This window comes from Cydia splendana, chromosome 5 (assembly GCF_910591565.1).
Source record: "Cydia splendana chromosome 5, ilCydSple1.2, whole genome shotgun sequence".
NCBI classification, from domain to species: domain Eukaryota; kingdom Metazoa; phylum Arthropoda; class Insecta; order Lepidoptera; family Tortricidae; genus Cydia; species Cydia splendana.
Window position 1 is genome coordinate 6,803,568 of NC_085964.1, and position 23,326 is coordinate 6,826,893.

The following is a 23,326-nucleotide window of genomic DNA, read 5'->3' on the forward strand; positions in this document are numbered from 1 at the left end:
CCCGTATTGGCTAGTTTTTTTGGGAATTTTCAATCTTTTTTCCATAAGGTACCTTTTCTACTAAACTCTGAGACGACATTACTAGGCTTATAACTAACTTATAACAAAAATAAAAACAGGTAAACAAACGTTACGCATTAAGGTTTCAGATCACACAATAAAAAAAAATTGAGCATTTTTTCACCTCTTTACAAAACATTTAATATCTCCGAAACTAGAAACCCTCATAAGGTACCTTTTCCCGTGGAACGTCACAATTATTTTACACTAATCTATACGAATTTATATTATGATCGTCAAGTAGGAAAATAACAATTGATTATAATTATACAAATGTCAAGCAATACACAATTTAAAAACCATTTTATGCAATCAATTAATTAACTAAATTTTTTTAACAATGTCAAATAATATAAAATGAAAAAACAATGTCAATACAGTAAGCATGGATATCTCATAATGATCGTCAAATAAAAATAAAAATGAAATACAGGTCAATAGAAAAATTAATTACATTAATCGAACCGCCCGTTTTTGAAGTATCAAGGCTCGCTTTGAATCTGTGGAATTTCCCCATATTAACGTCCCGTAAGATATTAATGAATGAAAATGGGAAAAATACACAGCCTTCAGTGCTTTTCGTGATATAATTGGCTGTAGTTTCTTGATGGCGAAGACAGCACTACTCAACGTATTGCATAATTGGTCGACATGACACTTCCAGCCAAGGTTCGAGTCAACCGTAAAGCCCAGGAATTTGCTCTCAGAACACAATACACAACACACACACTCTGGTTGACTGAAATTTCGGCTTATTTATATTTATAAGAACAATTTCACCACTTACAATCTAGAGTACGAACACTATATCTGTGGATTTGGTGTCTGGGAAGGAAAGGGGAGGATGTCCCTTACGACTGATCATTTAACCCTTGAAACTGGATGCGAGCGGCGTTTCATTTCCCTTTCTCAGTCCATGTTTGAGAACTGAGAAATAGGATAAATATATCTGTAGTCTTATTTTGAGCTTTGGCTGTGCCACATAATTCTCCATTCATAAATTTCACTATGAACATCAATTTCAACGTTCATCAATTAAAAAAATATTTTATTACACTGTCTAATATTACAGCACTTGCAAACAACAGATTTGACTTATATTCTCATTATTCTATTCTATTATATATATTACTATGTTTACTATATATTTTATTATGTCAATTAAATACAGGGTATTCGTATGCCTTGCACCGCCGACCCCTATTTGCATAGAATGTGGACCATCCAACAAGCCTGCATACGTAAATAATCGCAGTATCCGCGCCCGCCGCCGAGGCCGGGCTAAATATAACGGCTATTAACAACTATCTGTCTGATAGAAATAAACACTACCATTTAAAGTAAACAATTAAGACAAAAACATATTACTAATAGATATTTATATGCTTGGAATGATAACATATTCGTTTCGTTCCTATTCAACACATTGACTAGCAGAAACTTGATTTTATTTCTCATTGTAAGATTAGATGAGTATCTACTCCAAGCACTTACAGCATTTGATTGTCTACTGTTGATACAGGCAGAATTGATACTGGACAGTGTTTTTACTAAGTACCTATACTAGTGGCTCTGTGAGCTGTAGACCTCGCGAGCAGAGCTTGAAATAACATGGTGCTAAGAGCTTTAAATACACCGTGTTTTTTTTGATTTCCGTTAATTTCAAGGGTGCATTCCTGAGCTTAAATCAAGTAACTTTCTCAAAGACACCGATGTTCTAATTAAGTCCATTTCGGAGATAATCCATAATTTATTTTTTTACTATAAGGCCTCTACAAGCGTGTACACTTGCCTTAGGGCCGGCTTACATATTGATTAGTGTTTAGAATGAGTTCATACATTTGCTACTAAACTTAAGTACAATCTCGGTCGATTGATGTACGAAATGACATTGATATGTCACAGATTTCAATTGTTTGGTTGAGTTAAATGTAATGCCCGTGTTACAACAACGCTATATGCTACATTTAATTACTTTTTAAACAAAAAAAAAACAAAAAAGAAAACAAAAAAAAATTTTTTTTTTGAAAATTAACTATGCCATTTAGTTCTTATAAACGTACTTAACTATACCCCGAAGTTAACGGAATTCAATAAAAACACGGTGTATAGTAAATTAAAGAAAAACAATACGAAATTTATGTGTAAAAAAATACAAAAGTTATAATATCCCAGCATACAATTACTGGGGATCGAACCCAGACCCTCTGTGCAAACAGAAAAAGCGAACGTTTACAAACTGAGCCAAACAGTTCTTAGGTGGGTTGACGAAATTTAGCTACTCCTTCTCAAATTAAAATTAGTTAAAATTAAATATCTAAATACCGCCTAAACCAGCGATAATTTTTTTCTGCATTTTTTGCTATTAACTCTGTAAACATGTTTCAAAAAGAAAAAAGTCTTATGATATCGATACGACTATTTGTTTAGGCGCCAGGTATCACGACTCCGCCATTTTTAAAAATTTCCAAAAACCGGATTGACAAAAAAATTTTATTTAGTCATAAAATTCGGTCACAAAATTTCACGAGAATCGGTTAAGAATTGCGACCTGTAGAGGAGAACATCCGGACATACGAAAGCAAAATGCCCGAGTCAAAACGTAGACCTTCGCTTCGCTTCGGTCAATTAAGGCAAGGGAAAAAGTTTAGATTAAAATCGGGTTATTTTATTGTATGACATTCTAAGACAACTTTCTACAATATTGCGATATGGGACATGTGGTATTGACAGAAAAAAACAATTGCCTTGATATTTTAACGTTTTGCATGCGGACTTGCGTTCGCCAATAAAGTGACGATGTAAAGCCTGGGGTAACAACGGGTTTTGTTTTAATGTTACGAATGGTGCGCCTGCGCCCGCTAAGCCATAGGAATCGGTGCCGCTCAGCTCAGAGCTATAAATATTATGAATAAGCCTACAAACAAAGCGACAGAATTATCTCGAAAAGTTCCAGCGATTATTACTAAGAAAATTAAAAAGGTTTGGCCATCGTACCGAAGCTTATATTTTGAAGGTGACAAGTTATGTATTTCGGCGAGATAGGTAGGTAATAAAGATACTTATAATAAAATCAGTAAAAAAAATCCGAGGATCTACCTATCATATAGGTAGAAATAGATCAAGTTTGGAGCCTGAAAATAATCTTGAATATTTAGGTTTGTTAAAAAATTAGTAATTCAAAAAGTATAAGTAAATAAACTAATTTCGAAAAGTAATTTAGGATTATAATATATTAATTATCCTTAAGTACTGTGCACTTTGTAATATCGTTTTTTTAATTATATTGTTTTTATTTTAATTACCTACACTCAACTCATTAGAGCGTAATAAGTCGTTGAAATATTGTTAAAATGATACATATTTTAATGATTTATTTTGCTCTAATGAGTTGTTTACGATACGGTGGCGCTTGGCATGACAGGCCGTCATGTACACGGTGTGCAAATATCGACGAAATGATTTGACAAGCGAAGTGGGTAAACACAAATACTACATGACTCGCGGGCTTGTTACGCTGATCGATCGAAAGAGATTGATTGGTATTTATATTTATTTATTTATTTACATAAACTTTATTAATTTATTACACAAACAATTTAGTGTCGCCTGGGGTATTTCCGGACCGATACGACCTTACTTAGGTACGTAAATACCAGACTCTAGAGATTTTACCTATTCGCAAGAAGATTACCTACTTAAGTCATTATTAGAAGAAGAAAAAGAGGAAAATAAAATTATTTAGAATGCTTACAATAATGCTTTAGACTATTTAAACATTTTCATTAATTATAAAACCGAACTCCTAACCTGTTTTTTTCTAAAACAATTTTTAAAAGCTCTTAACTCTTATAATAATTTTATTATAATATCGAAAAAATCATACGAAGGGGCATAGCTGTGGTTAATATGCCTCAAGGCATTAAGTTCGCGTTTTGTACAAGATTTCTTTAGTGCAATAAAGTTTAAATAAATAAAATAATGTAATGACCATACACTTTCGCAGCTGGGTGTACTCAGATAATATTATAGAACGGAATGTATTCGCAGAACTCAAATACTCATCAAACTCTTAACCGTCGTAAGGAGCCGCATTCAGATTTTTAAAATTACTGTTTGATTTAATATTGTTATTAAATATACTGCATATTGCTCGCGGAAGAAGCGAGATGAAAAGCAAGAGTGAATATCAAGATGATGTTTTTAAGATACAAATGTGGCACCAGTCCAGTTCGTTCAACTAACGAGTGGGCCGCTGCACCTACGTTACAATTAACTAATATCCGCGTTAGGTCCATGACTACTACGGTTACTGGCCAAAACGCGCTTACGCATTACACATCTTGGGGACACTAATAGAGTTAGTTAGAGTACCAAGAAAAGTCTGCAATAATATTGATAGCACACACAGTTTAAATTTAATTTTAAATTCTATGAAAATATGACGTATAAATAACACTTGCACTGCGTGTGCTAGATTACCTATCAAAATCGTTGCAGACTTGTCTTGGTTTAACTATACGTTCGACTAACTATAATTCAGACCTCTGGCCCCTCTGGTCTGGGTGTCTAAAATTTGGCAGTTTAGATATAACTATCAGTTGAAAAAGAGTAAAAATTAACTATGGTACTTAAAGTAAATATTAACTACTGAGACGCCATACCCATATCGCCATACCTACTGGTTATTAAAAATAAAATAGGTACTTACCTATTTCAGTGTCACATGACTATACTATTAGAAATAAAAGTTATGGTCTGAATGCTCTATGAAATATCATCGTCCTCATTTCATATATGCTATTTGTTATATAACAATAAGTCATTAGCTTCACAACTTATCTTTCACGTCATTAGTATTAGCATTACAAACAAAAATAATATGCTGGCTAGCTTGTGAGCTATTTTATGCAGAGGCTAAATGCCTCGGCCTTGACCCCCGTGTCGCAGTACAGTCGGAAAAAAACACAACATGTTATCGCTAAAGTTTTAATGATACAAACAGCTTCTCGTTCTAATCTTAACGGGCGAGTTTTGTGCCGTTCTGTTTAATTAAATTTTATAATGAATTGTGAATTGTTAATGTACTTAATTACTGTAAGCTTTTTATTGAAGCTCGTCGAGCTCGTCAGGATATGATTCAGTTATTTTTAGTTATTAAATATGTAGCTACTACTAGTCTACTTACTTGTTAAGATTTTCGAAAGTTTATTTCATTTGAGACGAATTCGCTACAACAATTTATCATTCACTTGATCTAGGTTCTAGCTGAATTAATAATTCTAGTACTTCTTCTTCTTCTTCTTCTCGTGTCGATGGTTTCAGACTGTGCGGGACCAGAAGGTAGCGACATTTATCGCCCTGTCTGTCGCATCACGGAGATCCTGCTCAGAGCAGGCATGCGGGCACGCTGGGCAGGATATCAGGTGCTTCATCGTTTACGGAGCCGTCCCACATGGTCATTGGGTGTCTGAGCCGCTTAGAGCGCCCCACTTCCAGATCGGCCACGGTTGGTTATGCCCAGCGGGAAGCGTTTCAGCGAGGCGAACGTAGTCTTCAGGAGGGGCGCGGGTACTTTCCCATTGGACTAGTCGATTTTGGGGCGGCGGAATCCGGATGGCTGCAGTACACCGCATAAAGCTCGTACGGCTCTTCAGACGAGATAGTGGTAGCTTGTGGCCGTGGAGAGGATGCCTTTGGTCTTGTTCCTGCTTCAATATCTCGACACTGCACGCCATTCTAGTACTTCGTCTAACGATAAACATGTATGAAGTTATCAGCATACAAACTGCAACAAGCTCTCAAACCAAACCGTTCAGCTTGTGACTCAAAAGTCCTGAGTTCAATGCACGCCGTTGTATACGCGCGTATCGTGTCACGGGTGATGCCCGTCATTAAACCTCGTTGGCACTGATACATGCCATGGTTCGAACATACATTGAGCAATCTGCAATTAAACCTGGAATAAAGCCAAACCAGTCACGTTTGTAATAAATGCAAAACACAAATAAAACATCTGAAATAAGTTTTCTCAACGAAACAAAGGCACTCTGACGGGTGAACTAAAAGCTGGCACATGCTATGTGCACTCTCCTCTAGCGAACCCTTGGCCTTAACCTTAGTTAATTACTGATGTATTTATTTTTAAGATTTTTTAATAATATGTTGCTAGTTTTAATCTATGAGCCTTATAGTTGCCTCAAAATAAATATTTTCATTTTAGTGATAGTAGTACCAGAGGTAGATTCCTGTAACAACTAAGCTCTAACAATGATCGCAATTATAATGGATCCTCTAGTTGAACAACAAAAATAGGACTGACGCTGGATTACATATGCACAAAGCTACTAAACACCCTTTGAACGCCAGACGAGACATGAGCAAAGCTTTCTCAGTATGTGTGGAATTGGACATTGGATATTTTCAACTCGTATCTAATTGTCATTCCAAGATCAATTTAAGCTCACGATTTGTTTTGAATCACATTCAATTGACATTATTGATTTTAACTATTGGGATTGTGTGAATGTCAAGTCACTGATTGCAGTTAATTTAAGAATATTTTAAGATTGTGCTATAGGTACTTAAGAAAAAGTTTTCCACTGTACTCAATAACAGCAATCTGGGTTTTATAGCGCGGTCATGGCATTCCGATACGTGGCTATACAAAATATGCATTTGATCTGATTAAAAAATATAATATTTGCGAATACTCTCATCATTATTTTAAATAGTCGCTATTTTCAAGCAATAAGTCATATATTGCAATATGATTCAATGAGATGTGAGCTTTTGAAATTAATTTCTTGAATTGAAATGAGGGCACGCGCAGTTATTGCCTTGTACACACAAATCGAGCCGATAGACCTCGAATCGCTGCTTGAATAGCCGCTTACTATGCGACTATGTGTACTGTGTACACAATATGGCAATTTCGACATTGACTTTACTGCTGTTTTTCTTCAAATACGCTTAAAGAGTGAAGAACAAAAATCCTAAATAGGAGCTATTTTAAAATCAAACTAAGCGTAAATATACTATATGAACAGACATGTCCAACATGCTTAGGCAACAACATACTTACTATGTAGATTCTGTTAAGTTTAACATTCCAGTGTATTCCATAACTGCGATTGTATGTATAATACGTATAATATACAAAAATAACCGGGATGTAAACAAACTTCCTGATAAGCGCCGCAGTGATAACTCCCTCACACTCTAGTTATAAATACTGGCTACTTATACCTGACACACTGCAAGAGTCATATATGTCTTACATAATCTAACATGCCAGCGTTTTTATAACTAAACGTACAAATTAGGTATGTGTAGGTAAATTTCAACAAGAGCCAACAGAAAATGATTCTTTTTTGTACAAGGACCATCATATTTTTTTAATGTAGAGACAAAAAAAAAACACTTTGAAAAAAGAAAATCTGTACCTATAACAGTTCTTGAGATGGAGCCCAAACGACTGACTAACAGTTTGACGAATTCTGGACAAGGTTTTGCTGTCTGCGTACCTATGCCTGAAAACTTGCAAATCGTCATTTGTCTTTTTATAAATTTCACGAGATCAGAATACTGACATAGGTATCTAAAGTCATAAAACTTATAAAATAAATATAGGTACTTAGCGCCACTCGCACCATTCCACTAACCCGGTTAACCGGTTAAACCTGGAGTTACCATGGTTACTAGTACAAATTGCCACTGGGTTAACGGTTTAACATATTAACTCCGGGTTAGTGGGATGGTGCAAGTGGCCCTTAAAGTTCGTTGTTACCGTACATACCTCGTGGAAAGAAAAATCAACCGCCTGACAATTTTCCAAGTCAAAAAGTTACTAATATCATAGATTTTTATGAGCAGTGATATCAAATCAATCATCTGATATCAAATTCCTCATGATCTTTGAGAGTACCGATAGCATCTTTCATGGTAAGGGTGTCCGTACTTGTTGTCGGTGGCCAGTCCGCGAATCGCAGCGCGCGCGAACACCCGCGACGGACGGAGCGGTGCCTCGAGCCAAATACACGCGGTACCACGAATTATTTTTGGCTCATCGACTTACATATGCATTCTTAAATAAAGAACGACATTTTCTCAAACGCTTTCGTGGACGTAGATTTTGTTTGTGGTGAAAAAGTTTAAGAAGTTTGTTGGACTTTACAGACATATAGCACCAAAAAATAGAGTTGTAAGTATATACGAATTTTTCTCTTTTCTTTTCATGGTACTGTTAGGATATTAAGTTTCAATGCAAATTAATAAAAAAGCGAATTGATAAGAAATTTTAGCATCCTCAAATTATTAATTAGGTCATTTTGAATCGTTAAGTATTATTTATGTACCTAACCAATGGCAGATTTTCTTAAACGCCTACATCGTTAACATTATTTTCTTGAAACTCGTTTTCCTATTCTATCGAAATGTACTTATTTAGGTACTTACGAGATACACGCGAACTTGCGTTGTTTTGTTTGATACACGACACAAAGAAGTCATTGTTCAGCGGCAACCTAGTGTCTTTAGCGGCTCGCGTTCGCTGACTCAGCTCGTTAAACATAAACACATTAGTGATTCTTTCTACACTAACAGCTCCTGTACACAAAGTAGTAAACACTGACTAAAACAACTTTATTTACAATGGGGTGGGATGGGATATTTACCCGCGGATCTTCGCATCAATTCAGAGGAACCATTAAATTTATATTGCACTTGCAATACAACTCTGAATTTCATATGTGAGGAATATATCATTTTTCGCACGGGCTTGATAAGATCGTAAAAAATTCAATCGTATAAAAGGAATTAAAAAGCCAGCAGAATATCAAAACCAGTCAAATTGTTTCCCGGGAGCCTCATCGCAGTCGATGTAAAAATCACAACTTGATTTGAAATTAATTTTACATGACTCATGTTGCCGGTGCATCTCACGGGATCCAATATTAAAACTGCAAATGAGATATAATGCGAGTCACTGTATATATCTTGTTTGTAAATAAATGATTTTCATTACAAATGTTATGCGAGTCATCGTATCAAATCAACATCAAATTTATAAAGTTTGAATGCCGTGCCGCCCCTGTTCTTGTGACCCCTACAAAAGTAAACAAACCTTTTACTCAACAATAATAATGTCATTATTAAATAGAACGTCGTGCAATAGAATTGAATCGATATTGTTCAAGTGATTTAATGAACTGATGTAAGAAATCATGGCCCAGAGTCACAATCACAATTGTGACAACAGGCCGCTCTGTTGCCCTGATACAATTAAACACACGCTGATAAGAAAGTTCGAGTTGGAACACGTGATAATAAATGTTCATATGTTTGTGATAAATACCTACCTACTTATTGTAATACTATATTAGGTAATTGATAATTGATAAGGTGATACTTGCAGCAGGTACAATCCAAACTCTGAACTTGAAGGTGTGATTTTCTGACTATACCTATGTACTGTATTACTATTACTGCCCAAGGCTACAACGGTATAAATTCATAATTAGGTACGGGTATCTCTACACTTTCCAGTTGTTCTGGTTGATAAATAATTCAGTAATTCTACTTTTAATGTATAACAACTAACATATATGGGTAACATTAAATTTATTTTAGTTACAAACCTAACTTACATAACTTTAATACATTATTTACTTTATTTGTAGGTTTAGCAGGTTTCCTCGTAGTATTCTCCTGTTTCTAAACAAAATAAAATCATGATGAAAACACATTTGCCCCAAGAATTGCATATTGTAGCTTTAAACAAAGCGATCTAACTAAGCAATGTTCACAAATTAAATAGAAGTCAGTGAACGCGAATAAACGAATTTACTGGAGGTCTGTTAGACAATACGGTTTAACAGACGTCTGGAGCTTCAAGCGAATATAATGAAACAATAATTATTCAAATAGGTATTAGGTTACCTACTTAGCTTTACGAAAACAATGTTTCATTAGGAAAAATTTGTTAAATCGAATATCGAACGCGTCATTAATTTCACATTTTTAATAAATTTTCCTACATATGTACCTATTTATTTTGCGTAGGTACGTCAATGTTGTTTCGTAAGAAAAGTCGCATGAAACATTTCACATATTTCTTTCATATTTAGCATGTTTATTTGATTTTAGGAAATTCAACCCCAAGGGCCGAAAAGTAAATATAAGTTTCTAAAGACATTGAAGAAGTCGCGGGTGAAACATATTATTTATTAACCGTGTAAGTACATCAAGATATGTGTCAAACTCATTGATTATTCCTATGTACAGTCAGCAAAACTATTCGCTATTCGTTAAGCCAATAGGTTCGCTGACTGTACCTAAATATATTAAAAAAGCCACAAGGCACTCTAAAAAGTACGTACACTGGTATTTTTACAAGTAGGTACACTTTATTTTTACAAGCTGTTATTTCGTTTCAATGTGTGAGAATAATCCTCCGGGACCCGCTATCACGGCAAACTTTGATGCTACCTATCACCTATCCAATAAAGTTATCTCAGCTTCGACGTGATTCAGCCCCACCCACCACATATCACATGTCACGTAATCTTACTCGTACGAAATACGGAGATAACTTACTTAATATGATATAACTCTTCAAGTAGGTGTGGAGCTAATATCAAGTGAACTTTTTGGCTTGGGCTGGAAAAGTGAAAAACTTGACCTGATACTAGTTCAACTATAGGTACCCACCTAATCGTACAAGACCATCCCTCATAAACTTAAATTGATCGCAAAGACGATCCAAAGTTTATAAATAGAGGTAATACCTGTTACTGATTTTGATTTGAGCATCAAAGTTTCTAGCTTGTGCGTAAAAGGTCACAGCTGACAGTGGCTTTGCCCTCGTCGGCAAAGGGATTCCAAATTAGACGCATGTTTGCTGTTATTCTTGCTCAGGGCTAACACTGCAAATTCAGGGCGTATTTTGTATGTGTTTAATGTGAGGGCAGCTGTCAGATCACGTTAGCAACACGTGGCGAACAGCCGAAAATGGGTTCAGGAGACTTTGTTACTAATAGTGTTACAGGTATTTTGACTAAATGCATTACTATTTAATATATGTATAGTATTGTATAGCGATTTAGCGTTCGATCTATCCAGTAAAGTATGAAATAGGTAAAAATGTATAATTGGTTTTGTAGAAAAATATGACACAAATGATGCCAAATGAAGGCAATCTTCTTTTTCTTTTATTCTATACCTATTAAAAAAAACCTTTGATCGTGGACAGAACTGTCGTCCAATATTTTTTTATAAAAACTTTATATGGAAAGTCTCTTTAGACAATTTTATTGGAAGAGCAGCAGCAGTACTTACCTACTTAAAATTTCTATTAAGTAGGTAATGGTGTCGTGTTAGAGGAGCTTAAATAACTAACGGAAAGGCCAACCCTTAGACCCTTTCAAAATATAACTGTATACACGTATCTACCTACTGTTTATTGTATACATGTCGGCGGCCGATCGTAAGATCAGGCATATCGCGAAATTCCTAGGCATATCGTGAAACGTGAAAATCTTTGACTCCTTCCCTGAGTCGACGGAGCCCCGCTACGCGGAGCTCCTATTTCTGGGCAGTTTGCCCTTCGGGCATCTGAAGCAACCTAACGAACCTATCCTACCTATCTATTGAGTTAATGTGACTATCGTCAAAACATTACACAGGACCATTACGATCTGCCTGATCTTACGATCGGCCGCCGACATACATACAGTAAACAGTAGGTAGATAGGTGTATATTCATATGATACATCAAACATGAAATAATAATAATTCAGTAAAAAAGATACTTATCAGCTGAGGTATCTGCATGAAGCAAAATATCTCGTGTAATCTCATCAAATACCTATATTAATAGATATTCGACGATAACCTAAAACATATATGTAGATAACAATTATCTACAAAAAATCAGTTCTCGTCCACAACAGCACGTTATCAGGTCTGTATCGATCGGATTATCACATCCCGCGTCGACAAACCCCAATATCATCAATCATGTCCACTCCATATGCTTGGCCATGCCTTTTGGATTAGGTATTTCATTAAATATTACCTACATTTTTGCGGAGCATTTTATATTATTCCTACAATATATGTGTACTCTACCGTTTTAATTACTAGCTCTATTTTTGGCAAGTTTTCAAGGTGACGTGTCTTCATAAAAATTGGTATAAATAGCGGATTAGCAAAGATAACATAGTGATGGGTATCAATGTGTACGGGTGTCAATAATATGACGATTTAATACAGCAAACATCTAACCTATTCCGATCTCAAAGTAATGAAATATGACGAGGCTCATGAGACTGCAGCTTCAAAAGTAACGAATCAAACTAGGCGTCAAAAGTATCTACCATTCTACAACCGCAAAATAAAAAGAGATATGTCTATTAGTCTGTAAAAATTATTGTTGAACACGAACTGTAGAAATTTGTCTTTATTTGAAAAATTATACCAGTGGGGCAGATACTTTTGACCCGTTGTTTCATCCGCTACTATAATTTTGTCTGATGGCTTACTGTTGAGAGTGTGTACGAACGAACTTAAGCCGCTATACAATCAGCGGGTACACCTTATTTTGTGTAGATAAGGTTCCCTTCTTCATCATTCGGGTAAAAGAAAACAGCTAGGGTCGGTTCGTTACATTTGAAATGAAACGCTCGTTGAGTATTTGCCGGATATTGTCATCTCCGGAATCCCGGCTATCGCCTCGCCTAATGAACGAAAAGGTATTATTTTCCGATACCAAGGTCAATTTGTAACTGTGTTGGTTCAACTGTCTTATTTTGCCGTAGGTACTACTTCTGAAAAATAGCATTAAGAATTGATTCCTCCAAATGTAATTTAATGTTCTGTGCATACTATTAACAATGCAAACCAGAACGATGGCGTAGTCATATACACAAAAGACTATTTACAATGTAAAATCTATGAACCCGCGTTTGTAGACGCGAATTGTCTTGTCTGCACAATTAACAATAACACGGCCATAATAGCTTTATACCGTTCTCCATCCATTAGATGCCTAGATAACTTTTATAATAGTCTAAACAATGTATTATCATCCCTTTCGTCTTACAAAAAAATAACGGTAATTGGCGATCTTAACATAGACATAAAACTGACCAATACTGATAGCCGCTCCTTCGAATACCTTAATTTTATGGCTTTACATGGACTACTACCTGCCCATTTATATCCGACTAGATATGAAAACTGCCTAGATCATGTATTCCTTAGATCTGATACACCAGCCATAACTATAGTTGTAGAATCTTTCATAACTGACCACACTCCCGTCATGCTCACTATAGAAACAGATGCGCTAAGTCCCAAAGCCAATGACACACGCACTCGAATTGATCATAATGCAATTCGTCTGGAGATTGACGCAACTGACTTCTCATCTGTTTTAGCAGCAACTGATGCCAATACCGCGACTAACCTACTTCTTGCTATCCTTGGTGCGATTATTAAAAGACACACAAAAATTATCAAAATTCCCAAAAAGAATAGAAACATTAAGCCATGGATCACCCCCGGTCTGCTACGCTGCATCAGAAATCGAGACAATCTACATCAAAAAGCCAAAAAGTCACCAGACAACTTTACTCTTAAAGTCACCTACACCAGATATCGGAATTTTTGCAATAGACTACTTAGAAAACGAAAACTAGAGTATGAACGTAATGAGTTCAGTAAGTGTAAAAATAATCCAAAAGCAACCTGGAACCTCATAAAAACCATTACCCATACAAAACGCCCCTTCTCATCCTCCAACGACGTAATCCATTCTTCAGGCACACCTAGGGAAACAATAAACTCCATGAATAAGTTCTTCGCCAGTATTGGCACAGCATTGGCCACTAATATTAGATCTAGTACTCCCCCTTCAACTTTTACGCTTCGACCTACAATGTCACAATGCAACTCCCTAGTTATACTTGAGGTCAGCGAAAGGGACATCGAAAACATTATTAAAAAACTGCGTAGTGACTGCGCCACCGGTTGGGATGGTGTTTCGGCATTAATGTTGAAAAACTCGCTTTCGTCGCTTACCCCATCGATTACCCATATCTGTAACACCTCGATACGAACCGGGACCTTTCCTAATAATTTTAAAAGAGCCATCGTGCACCCTATATATAAAAGTGGCGATCACGCTGACTTTAATAATTATAGACCGATTTCCGTCCTAACTGCTCTGTCTAAGATCTTGGAGAGAATTATGAACACTGCCCTAGTTAACTTCTTGGAATGCTACAATCTCATAGCAGATAATCAGTTTGGCTTCCGGTCAGGAAGGTCAACTGAAGACGCAGTTGCCGAGCTCACTACCTTCTTAACTCATCACCTAGACCAAAAGCGCCGGTGCCTTGGCATTTTTCTCGACCTCTCCAAGGCCTTCGACACAGTCTCGGTTCCTATCCTTTTGCACAAATTAGAACACCTGGGCGTCCGAGGTACCTCCTTGGATATGTTCCACGATTATTTATCACGCCGGACGCAGTCATTAAAACTGAGCTCATACGTAAGTAACGAAGAACCAATTAGTTACGGTGTCCCTCAGGGCAGCATTCTGGGTCCCACGCTCTTTCAGATATATGTGAACGAACTGTGTAAGCTGTCACTTCCAAATTGCAAAATCCTCGCATATGCCGATGACACGGCCTTACTATTTTATGGCTCTGACTGGGCTAAAACAAAAATGCATGCCGAAAAAGGCCTAAAAACTGTAATGCAGTGGCTTAAGAATAACCTCCTCACTCTTAATTTAGATAAAACTCATGCCTTTCGTCATTGCTAATTCATCGTTACCCTCTGAACCACTTACAGTACAAAGCCACATATGTCAGTCTCCTTCAACTAACTGCCTATGTCCTTCTCTTACTCTGACCTCTAGTATTAAGTATCTTGGAGTTGTCCTTGATCAAAATCTGAATTGGCACACCCATATAAACTCTGTGACAGCTCGAGTCCGTAAGCTTATGTACGTCTTTAAGCAACTCCGTCATTCAGCCGACTCCAAAATCCTAATGATGGTGTATAAATCGTTGTGCCAAACTCTCCTCACGTATTGTTTACCACTCTGGGGAGCTGCCGGTAAGACAACCATGATAACAATAGAACGTGCACAGAGAGCTGTGCTAAAAGTGGCAACTTCTAAGCCATTTAGATTCCCTACTACTCAATTATACGCTGAGTGTAGTGTCCTCACAGTTAGACAACTATACGTTCTTCGTGCTATTCTTCGCCGACATCGTCACCTCCCTCTCTGTGCCAAAGTATTAAGTAAGCGAAGTAAGCAAACCTCTTGTCCGGTGGTTCCCCAGCGGACAGTATTTGCTAACCACCAATACATATCAATGAGTGCCCGTCTTTATAATAAAATTAATAAACAATTAAATATTTATCCTCTAAACTCCTATAGCTGCAGAACAAAACTAAGTGCCTTTTTACAAACACTATCATATCAGGAAACTGAAAATCTCTTATCGTGCTTGAAATAAATACCCATAAATAACTCTTGCTCTCCACCTTAAAAATATCATGCTACTTATAATTACAAACTGCATTACCTACACTCTCTCTAACTTCACACCTCCCCATACACACTTCATACACACCTACACATACTATACACATGAACCCGCGCATGCACTGACTTACTCACAATTACAGACATACACTTATCTTGTATTAGTTGGCTTATTTTCTTTTTCTTTTTTTTTTTGTATATTACTGTTTTTTTTTTGTCATTTGCTTTGTTACCATATTGAGAGCTCACACCTAGAAGAGGAGGAATCACTGACTCCCGAGTCACAGGCTTGGACCTAGTTCGGGAGGCAGAGGCTCAACCCCACTACCTAAATGTGTTACAAACCTGATACATCTGTTTTATAATGTTAATACATTTTATAATGTAAAAAACAATGTAATGTTTAAGGTTTAAAAGCAATAAAGATTTTTATTATTATTTATTTGTATCTCCTTGGATATCACGGGCCTATAATCCCGGTTTTTTGATAGGCTTGCGTGGGGACACAGATCCAACACGTAGAGGCCCCTTGGAGAGCTTTTATGTCATGTAGAACGCCTGCTGGAACCCGTTCACAGGTGCTACAATAGACACCCATGAACCGGTCTCAGCTGGCATTGGGACTATTGTAGAAAAAGAGAACAGTATACCGGTCTATGGATTGAAGTTTGGGTGGACTATGAGACTGGGTTATTACAAAGACGTACGGACACCTGCCATAACAATGTTCACACAAGTTATCGAGGCAGGTGGTGACTTGCCGCGCACTAGATGGGCCCCTGAAACTGCCGTCGCGAAGACGACCAGAAGCAACATCGGTGTGAGCGGCTCAGGGGTGTCGAGAGGTGTGCGCCGCTTTCTACCCAGTGGCTGTTAGCAGCCACTGTGCCAACTCGCGTCTTATGCATCTTTCACTTCCACCCCTGGAGCATATAGCTCTAACGACTCCTCTCTGGACGGCCAATTAAGGCAAGCCAGAGCTGAGAGTCCTGCGGGTCCCCTTGGGGTCCACTCCGACCGACGAAGACACGCCGGAGACGGAGACCCTGACCGACTCTCGGGAGCACTCGGGTCCGTGGGGTCGTTACTTCCCAACAGCTCGCCACAAGCTGCCCTGCGGTTTTATTATTTATTATTATTATTAATTGCTTCATTAAAATGACGCATTTTGTATCATTGCATCAATCATTATAATGATGAATGTGGCTATTAGTATTAAATGTCATTTTTATCGACAAAGATATAGGTCAATAATAATAATAGAGAATGTTCGAGTATAGGTACGTGGACTGCATTATTTTTCTTACGTCTTCTGTGTTTGACGCTAATATATTTACTTTAACAAAAATTACATTAAATGTTTCATGCCGTGAAATGGTTACTTAGTAGGTTAGGCATCAATTAACGTTTTTGTAAACAAATGGAAGGATAATACCTACCTACATACTTAATTATTAGTCAATTAGCAAATAATGTAAATTGCCCGCTCGCTGACGTAATTACACAGCTGCAACTAAGTAAGTTGATACCCAAGAAAAACATGGCCTGCTTGCCTTGTTTGCTAAAAACACCTTAATCGCCACAACTGCAGATTGATCGAAGTATACTTGTTAGATTTTATTTTAACTTCTTTTAAAATATATTACTAAGTATAGTATTTTTTTAACTACAACAAGGGACTACAATTTTTTTTACTACGCAACTGGGGACCCAAGAGCTGGTAGTTACCTAGCTCAACGCTTCAGTCTGGCAGTTCAACGGGGTAACGCAGCCAGCATCTTGGGGACCTTGCCGCAGAGGCCTTTTTAAATTTAGTTACAAATATATACAGTGGTACTACTAAACTAAATTAATAACTAGCTTAAATCTAAAATAGGCCCTTGAGGCATTGTACCAAGGATGCTGGCGGCATTTCCTCGCTGTATCGCAATGCTGATACGTTGTGCGAGGTAGCCGCCAGCTCTTCGGTCACCAGTTACGTCAACCAGACGCTTCGCGATTTCTGCGAACAACTTATGCGCGCTGGGACCCCATGGACCTAGAGTTTCAACTCCAAATGGTACAAAATGGTACTCTTATATTTGTTACGTTTTAGAATTTCGGCGCTTTCCGCCGCTCCGCCCGCTTTTACAGTAGTCCGTTGGAGGTGGGACGGTGCCAGTCTGTCTACGCAGGTAGCATCCCACACCAACATCCGTCCCAAGCTCCAAGGAACTAAGGACACTCCATCGGGCCTCTTGCCATCATCTCTGATAATGCCAGTCGGCTCAATTTAGTTTAGTTTAGGTTTATTTTATTTTAGAATAGTTTGTATTCTGTTTGTATTTAGTTTAATTGTAATTTTAAGTTATTTTTATTTATTGTTTTTGGCATGTTTTTGTACCATATATATGAATAAGTAAATCCTAACCACTACAACAACATGTAGTAATTGTGCGTTTTCTTTTGTTTCAGTTGAAAGCGGCAGCTACGACGAACATGTCCTGCATGCGCCGGCTACCAGGGACCCAATACACCGACTTCATCCTACACCATAGATAGGCCTTACAATGATTTATCAACATAGATAATACTAGTAGATTACCCATTATTTATATTTATCAAATAATACTTTATACTATTGTTACAGTGCTTCCTTAGAATCGTCTCCACTATTGCATTTATAAAACTGATTGTTTAAATAACAAGTCATCCACTGTTAAGTATAGCTTATACACGTTAGAAGATTTTATATAAATATATAAGCGCATTTCTAAAATCATATCAAAACTTAAGTTGCCTTATAAATCTATAAGCTTTATAAAAGTGGGAAGAGAGTAGCGAGATGTCTCACGGAGGAGTGAAGAGTGCAAACGGGAAGGGCGCGCACGCGCCGGCGTCGTCGCGGGAGAGCTCGGAGAGCCCGCCGCCGCCGCCCGACGGCGGCTGGGGCTGGATGGTGGTCTTCGCTTCCTTCATGATACATATAGTCAGTGAGTATTTTAGACCACTTGTCTATTACAAGTAGGTACTTGTTTATTTATCGTATGGCATTATACACAAGTACTTAATATAGGTACTTAGCATGCTTTGAACGTACCTACCTACTCCTTACTGTAAAACCCTAGTATGATTAAATATTTGGATATTTTGTTATACTTAATCATGCAAAACGAAGTAATTATATTTGGGTGAAATTTATCTTAGAACCGGGTTAACCATTTACTTAACATAGTTTTTGTAACGTGAATCACCCCTTAAGTTAAATGGGGAGGTAAGGTTTATTTCGTCTCAATCCAATCCATCACATTTCCTATTTTGTTACGTCATATTTTCAGATAATAGGTACATGTTTCCTGTTTGTTACATTTCTATATTTTCTATATGATAAACATGATATAATATGTATACATAACATACATTATCATAATTACATTGCCTGAATAAATACATAACTGAATCAATGTAATACAAACAGCGCAAAACTTTATCAGGCCATGAGTTATCGCCGGGGGTTAGTTAGTCACTGTCCATAGGTCATCGCGTCCTCGCTGTCACTTATGAGTCGCTTGATGTACGCCTGATATAAATACGTAATGGGAAAAATAATTGAGATAGAAAGATTTAATATTTATTACATCAGGAGTCACGTAAAATAGGTACAAGTACTTGTATACATTAATAATCATACATATTTGGAACAAAATCGCCACGCTAAGCATGATAAACACGTGTAGGTATTATTATGCACTGCTACAGTACACTATCGGTCACTCAACTAAATATTCTATACAGGAGTACGGTGAATTGAAATACTTATTTAATTTATTTAAACAAAACGATTTAAGTATCTGCTAATATGCATTACGTAATTTTGGGCATATTTAGCTAGTTTGACAAAAATTTTATTTAAGTATCTGTGACATGTTCATATTAGTTATACGATAAATACGTCATTCCATAATGCTATCACCTTGTAACAAGATTGTAACGAAAGTAAGTTACGAGTGCCTATTTATTATTATACTAATATTATTCTTTATCGTAAAGGATGGGGCACATTACAAAAACAAGTGAATAAACTTATACATATATATGTATGATCAATGCCTACAGTTATAATTCATCTACTCCCTTAGCTATTAGCAGTAATTCTTTCTCCTCCAAGTTGTGATTTCTAATTTTCCGGTACATGCCTGTAGCGCGCAGCGTAGAGCTTTGGGAATCGTCAGAACACGATATTAGCTAGTAGAATATCGGGAATTCCTATATCTTTTGCAGAAGTTTCAAGACCAAGCGAGATGCATCCCTTGCTTTTAAAGCAAATACACAGTAGGGTGGTTCACGTTTGTATAGGAAAAATTCAAACTCTAGCTAGAAGAAGCGGCACCCCCTCATTTTGTTACACTTGTTATGTTGACAAAATACGCCAAGTTTTGTAATCTTATCTCAACTACAAGGGGGTGCTCAAACACTTTGAAATTTTTCAAAGTTGTATGAAATCCAAAAAAATCTAGTTATTATTGTTTAGATTTTTATGTAAGTAGTAGTTTTCACATTATTTGAAAGTGTGATTTAAAAGTTATTATGTAAAAAAACATTTTTATTTCTATTTTTTATGATTTTTTTAGGTGAAATTCAAAAAATCTTACTTTTTAAAAATTATAAAAAATAGCAATAAAAATGTTTTTCTACTTCAAAACTTATTAATCACATGTGCAAACAGTGTGAAACCATTACAGAGATTACAGATAATATTAAATAAAATTCTGAATAATAAATATTTTTTTTTTAGATTTCATACAACTTTGAAAAATTTCAAAGTGGTTGAGCACCCCCCTGTAGTTGAGATAAAATTACGAAACTTGGTGTATTTTATCAGCATAATAAGTGTAACAAAATAAGGGGGTGCCCCGTAGGAAAATAAAAAAAAATGTTCTTTGAACCACCCTATACAAAGTGTACCTACCTAAAATATAAAATTATCATCTCATAAAGCACTGCACCGAAATAAGAAATAGTTCGACAAAATACTAGCTTTCCGACACATTGTCAGACCATATAAGTATAAAATAAATTCTGTAGTCGCTTCTTCGTCCCCTGGGGATACAGGGATTGTCTATTATAGTTATGTCTTCTTCAGAGAATAGACCACTATCATAAGATTTACAATCTATTTTCATGCAGTCTCTTCTTCAATATTTATCCTGTCACCTTTTAGGCTAACGTAATTTACTTAATATAAACACTGGCATCAACGTATCATCTTGAGAACTTAATGCTACTTGACATGTTAATTTTGTACAAACGCTTTAGCACGGTTTACTTAACGAAATATATGAAACAAAGCAACCATTTAACTCTATATTATTACAATGAGTCGTGTTTAATTTAGATCACAAGATAAATAATGTGGGTAGCTGGTAGCTGGTTGTTCTTTGAATAGGTATTCCAGGTCTTATAGTTTGGCCAACATTTTTTTTGTTAATGTATATTTACATGTCTAGGTTTATGTTTTAGTCGTGCATAATGAAGGTTTTTCGGTGTAAATATTAAATCACACGCTTAACTAAACAAAATATTCTTAGGTTAGTTATTCATGATTTTGCGTAATGTTCTTTCCTGTGTCTTGTAAATAATATGATATAAAGTAAGAACGACTCATTTTTGTTTTCCCCAATACCTAAACTGCGCAAATAAAGTAACTAATCTGTCTCAAGTCAAGACCGATAAGTAGTTCACACCGCCGTTAACGGAAAAAATAACCAATACACGGAACTATTCGATTTGTTAATGAGAGCTCGAGACCTGACAACCATATTTGTGACATTTAGCGTAGTCGCCACCAAATTAGCTATTTATTTGGAAAACTTGTCGAAATGTCGAAAATTTCGTAATATTAAGACCATGGCGAAGTCACATCACAATCACAAGCTATCAAAAAAATTGATGGTTGCGCTCCTAAAGGCCTCCGTTTTATTTGATAAGGGTGCAACTATTTATTATGAAATGTACGTCAATCGAAAAGCTCACCGCTAAAGCCTCAACCTTCACGTAGGAGATGTCAAAGTAGAATTCTGCAATAAGTGGGATTTCGTTAGAATCGGATTTTTGACACCTTTTATTACATTTCTTTCTTAGACTAAAACAAATGGCAAATATTGGTACTTATTTGTTTTTACTAAATCGCACGAACGTAGTAGTACGTAGTTCGAACTGTAGTTATGAATTTAACATTTACCTACATACTTTTGCAATTCGTATCTTAAATAGAAGGTACTTACTTGCGTATATTACGTTCTTTTTAATATTCAAAATTAATAATTCAAAAAAATAAGGCCTAAACAAATAGCTTCATTATATTGGATGCATGAAACGATGTTTTCGCGTTGGCTTTCAAACAAAAAGGTAACGGCAATTGGTGGTTGGCATTTAGTGGCCGTAAATCTTCTAATTTTGTAAATCCAATCAATTTATTCACGACAATGCCAGTACGCTCAGGCGTATTCAGATTTTAGAAATATGATATCAAATTATGTTAAGTTTTCAAGCAAGGAGTAAGATTCCAATTGGGTACGATTTTATTTGATAGTAGCGCTTTAGGGCCCGATTCGGATTTTGAAATATACATCTATTAGACATCTTTTAGACTTCACCAAGATACGATAACGATATGTTTAAGATCTAACCTGTCAAATTTGACATTTGCGCGATTCTGGAGATACTGTTGAACGATTTCCACAGGATATGACTTAGAGATCAAATTCACATCTAATAGATATCTTACTCTATCTAACGTAAAAGTGATATTGGTTGCCCAAATTGCGCGGCAAAAGAGAACTAGTTGATATCTAAACTATAACGTATCTAGAATGGATCTAGTACGTGTCGTCTCTTTATTTTATTTTATTTTTTTCTTTATTTATCATTCTTCTTAGGCTAGGGTTTTTATAATATGAATATAAAAGTAAAATATAAAAACACTTATTTTATTTGTATGTCTTTCCCATCACGGAACAATGGTGTTCCGGACCTTTGGGAGGCGTGCGCGGAGCCGAAGCCAACACGTAGAGGCCCTTTTGACACTTTAATGAAATGTAAGGGGTACACCGAGCGGAGGCTGCCCTTGCCCGTGTCATGGGACGCACGCAGAGGCAGCACCCGCCAGGGTGTAAGGACTATTGAGAGTTGATGGAATCTAAAATGAACTAGGTTATTGGGTGAAAGCGATGGACTAAGAACTGAGCTATGGGGTAAAAAACCGGACGCCTGCCTAATAAAACGGTATGCAATTTTATTTCCGGCAGACGGTGACTCGCCCTCACAAGATGGGCCCCCACAAAAAGCGACATCTAGGATGGCTCAAGGGCAACACCGGTGTGAGCGGCTCAGGGGTGTCGAGAGGTGTGCGCCGCTTTCTACCCAGTGGCTGTTAACAGCCACTGTGCCAACTCGCGTCTTATGCATATTTCACTTCCACCCCTGGAGCTTATAGCTCTAACGACTCCACTCTGGCCGGCCGGCTAAGGCAAGCCACAGAGGCAGAGAATCCTGTCCCACCCACCCTCCTTGCGGGTAACAGAACTCTCCAGGAGCACTCGGGTACGTGAGGTCGCTAATCCCCAACAGCTCGCCACAAGCTGCCCTGCGTTGACTGATTGCACTGGTAAAACCAGCGGGCGATGGGGTCGTCACATCCCTACGCCTTATTTTATTTTATTATTA

The 23,326-nt window shown here is 36.8% G+C and overlaps 1 protein-coding gene across 2 annotated transcripts in view; it reads left to right on the top strand.

Moving 5' to 3' along the window:
* Positions 1-23,326, top strand: part of LOC134790562 (monocarboxylate transporter 12-like) — a 45,713-nt gene that overhangs the window by 6,591 nt on the left and 15,796 nt on the right. The window contains exons 1-2 of one of the 2 annotated variants that reach the window (XM_063761405.1): positions 8,024-8,263; positions 18,077-18,594. In XM_063761405.1, coding sequence (XP_063617475.1) covers positions 18,447-18,594 — 148 coding nt within the window. In that variant the 5' untranslated portion in view covers positions 8,024-8,263; positions 18,077-18,446. Of the gene's footprint in view, positions 1-8,023; positions 8,264-18,076; positions 18,595-23,326 lie in introns of those variants that run through there. The other variant, XM_063761404.1, reaches the window with a different exon arrangement.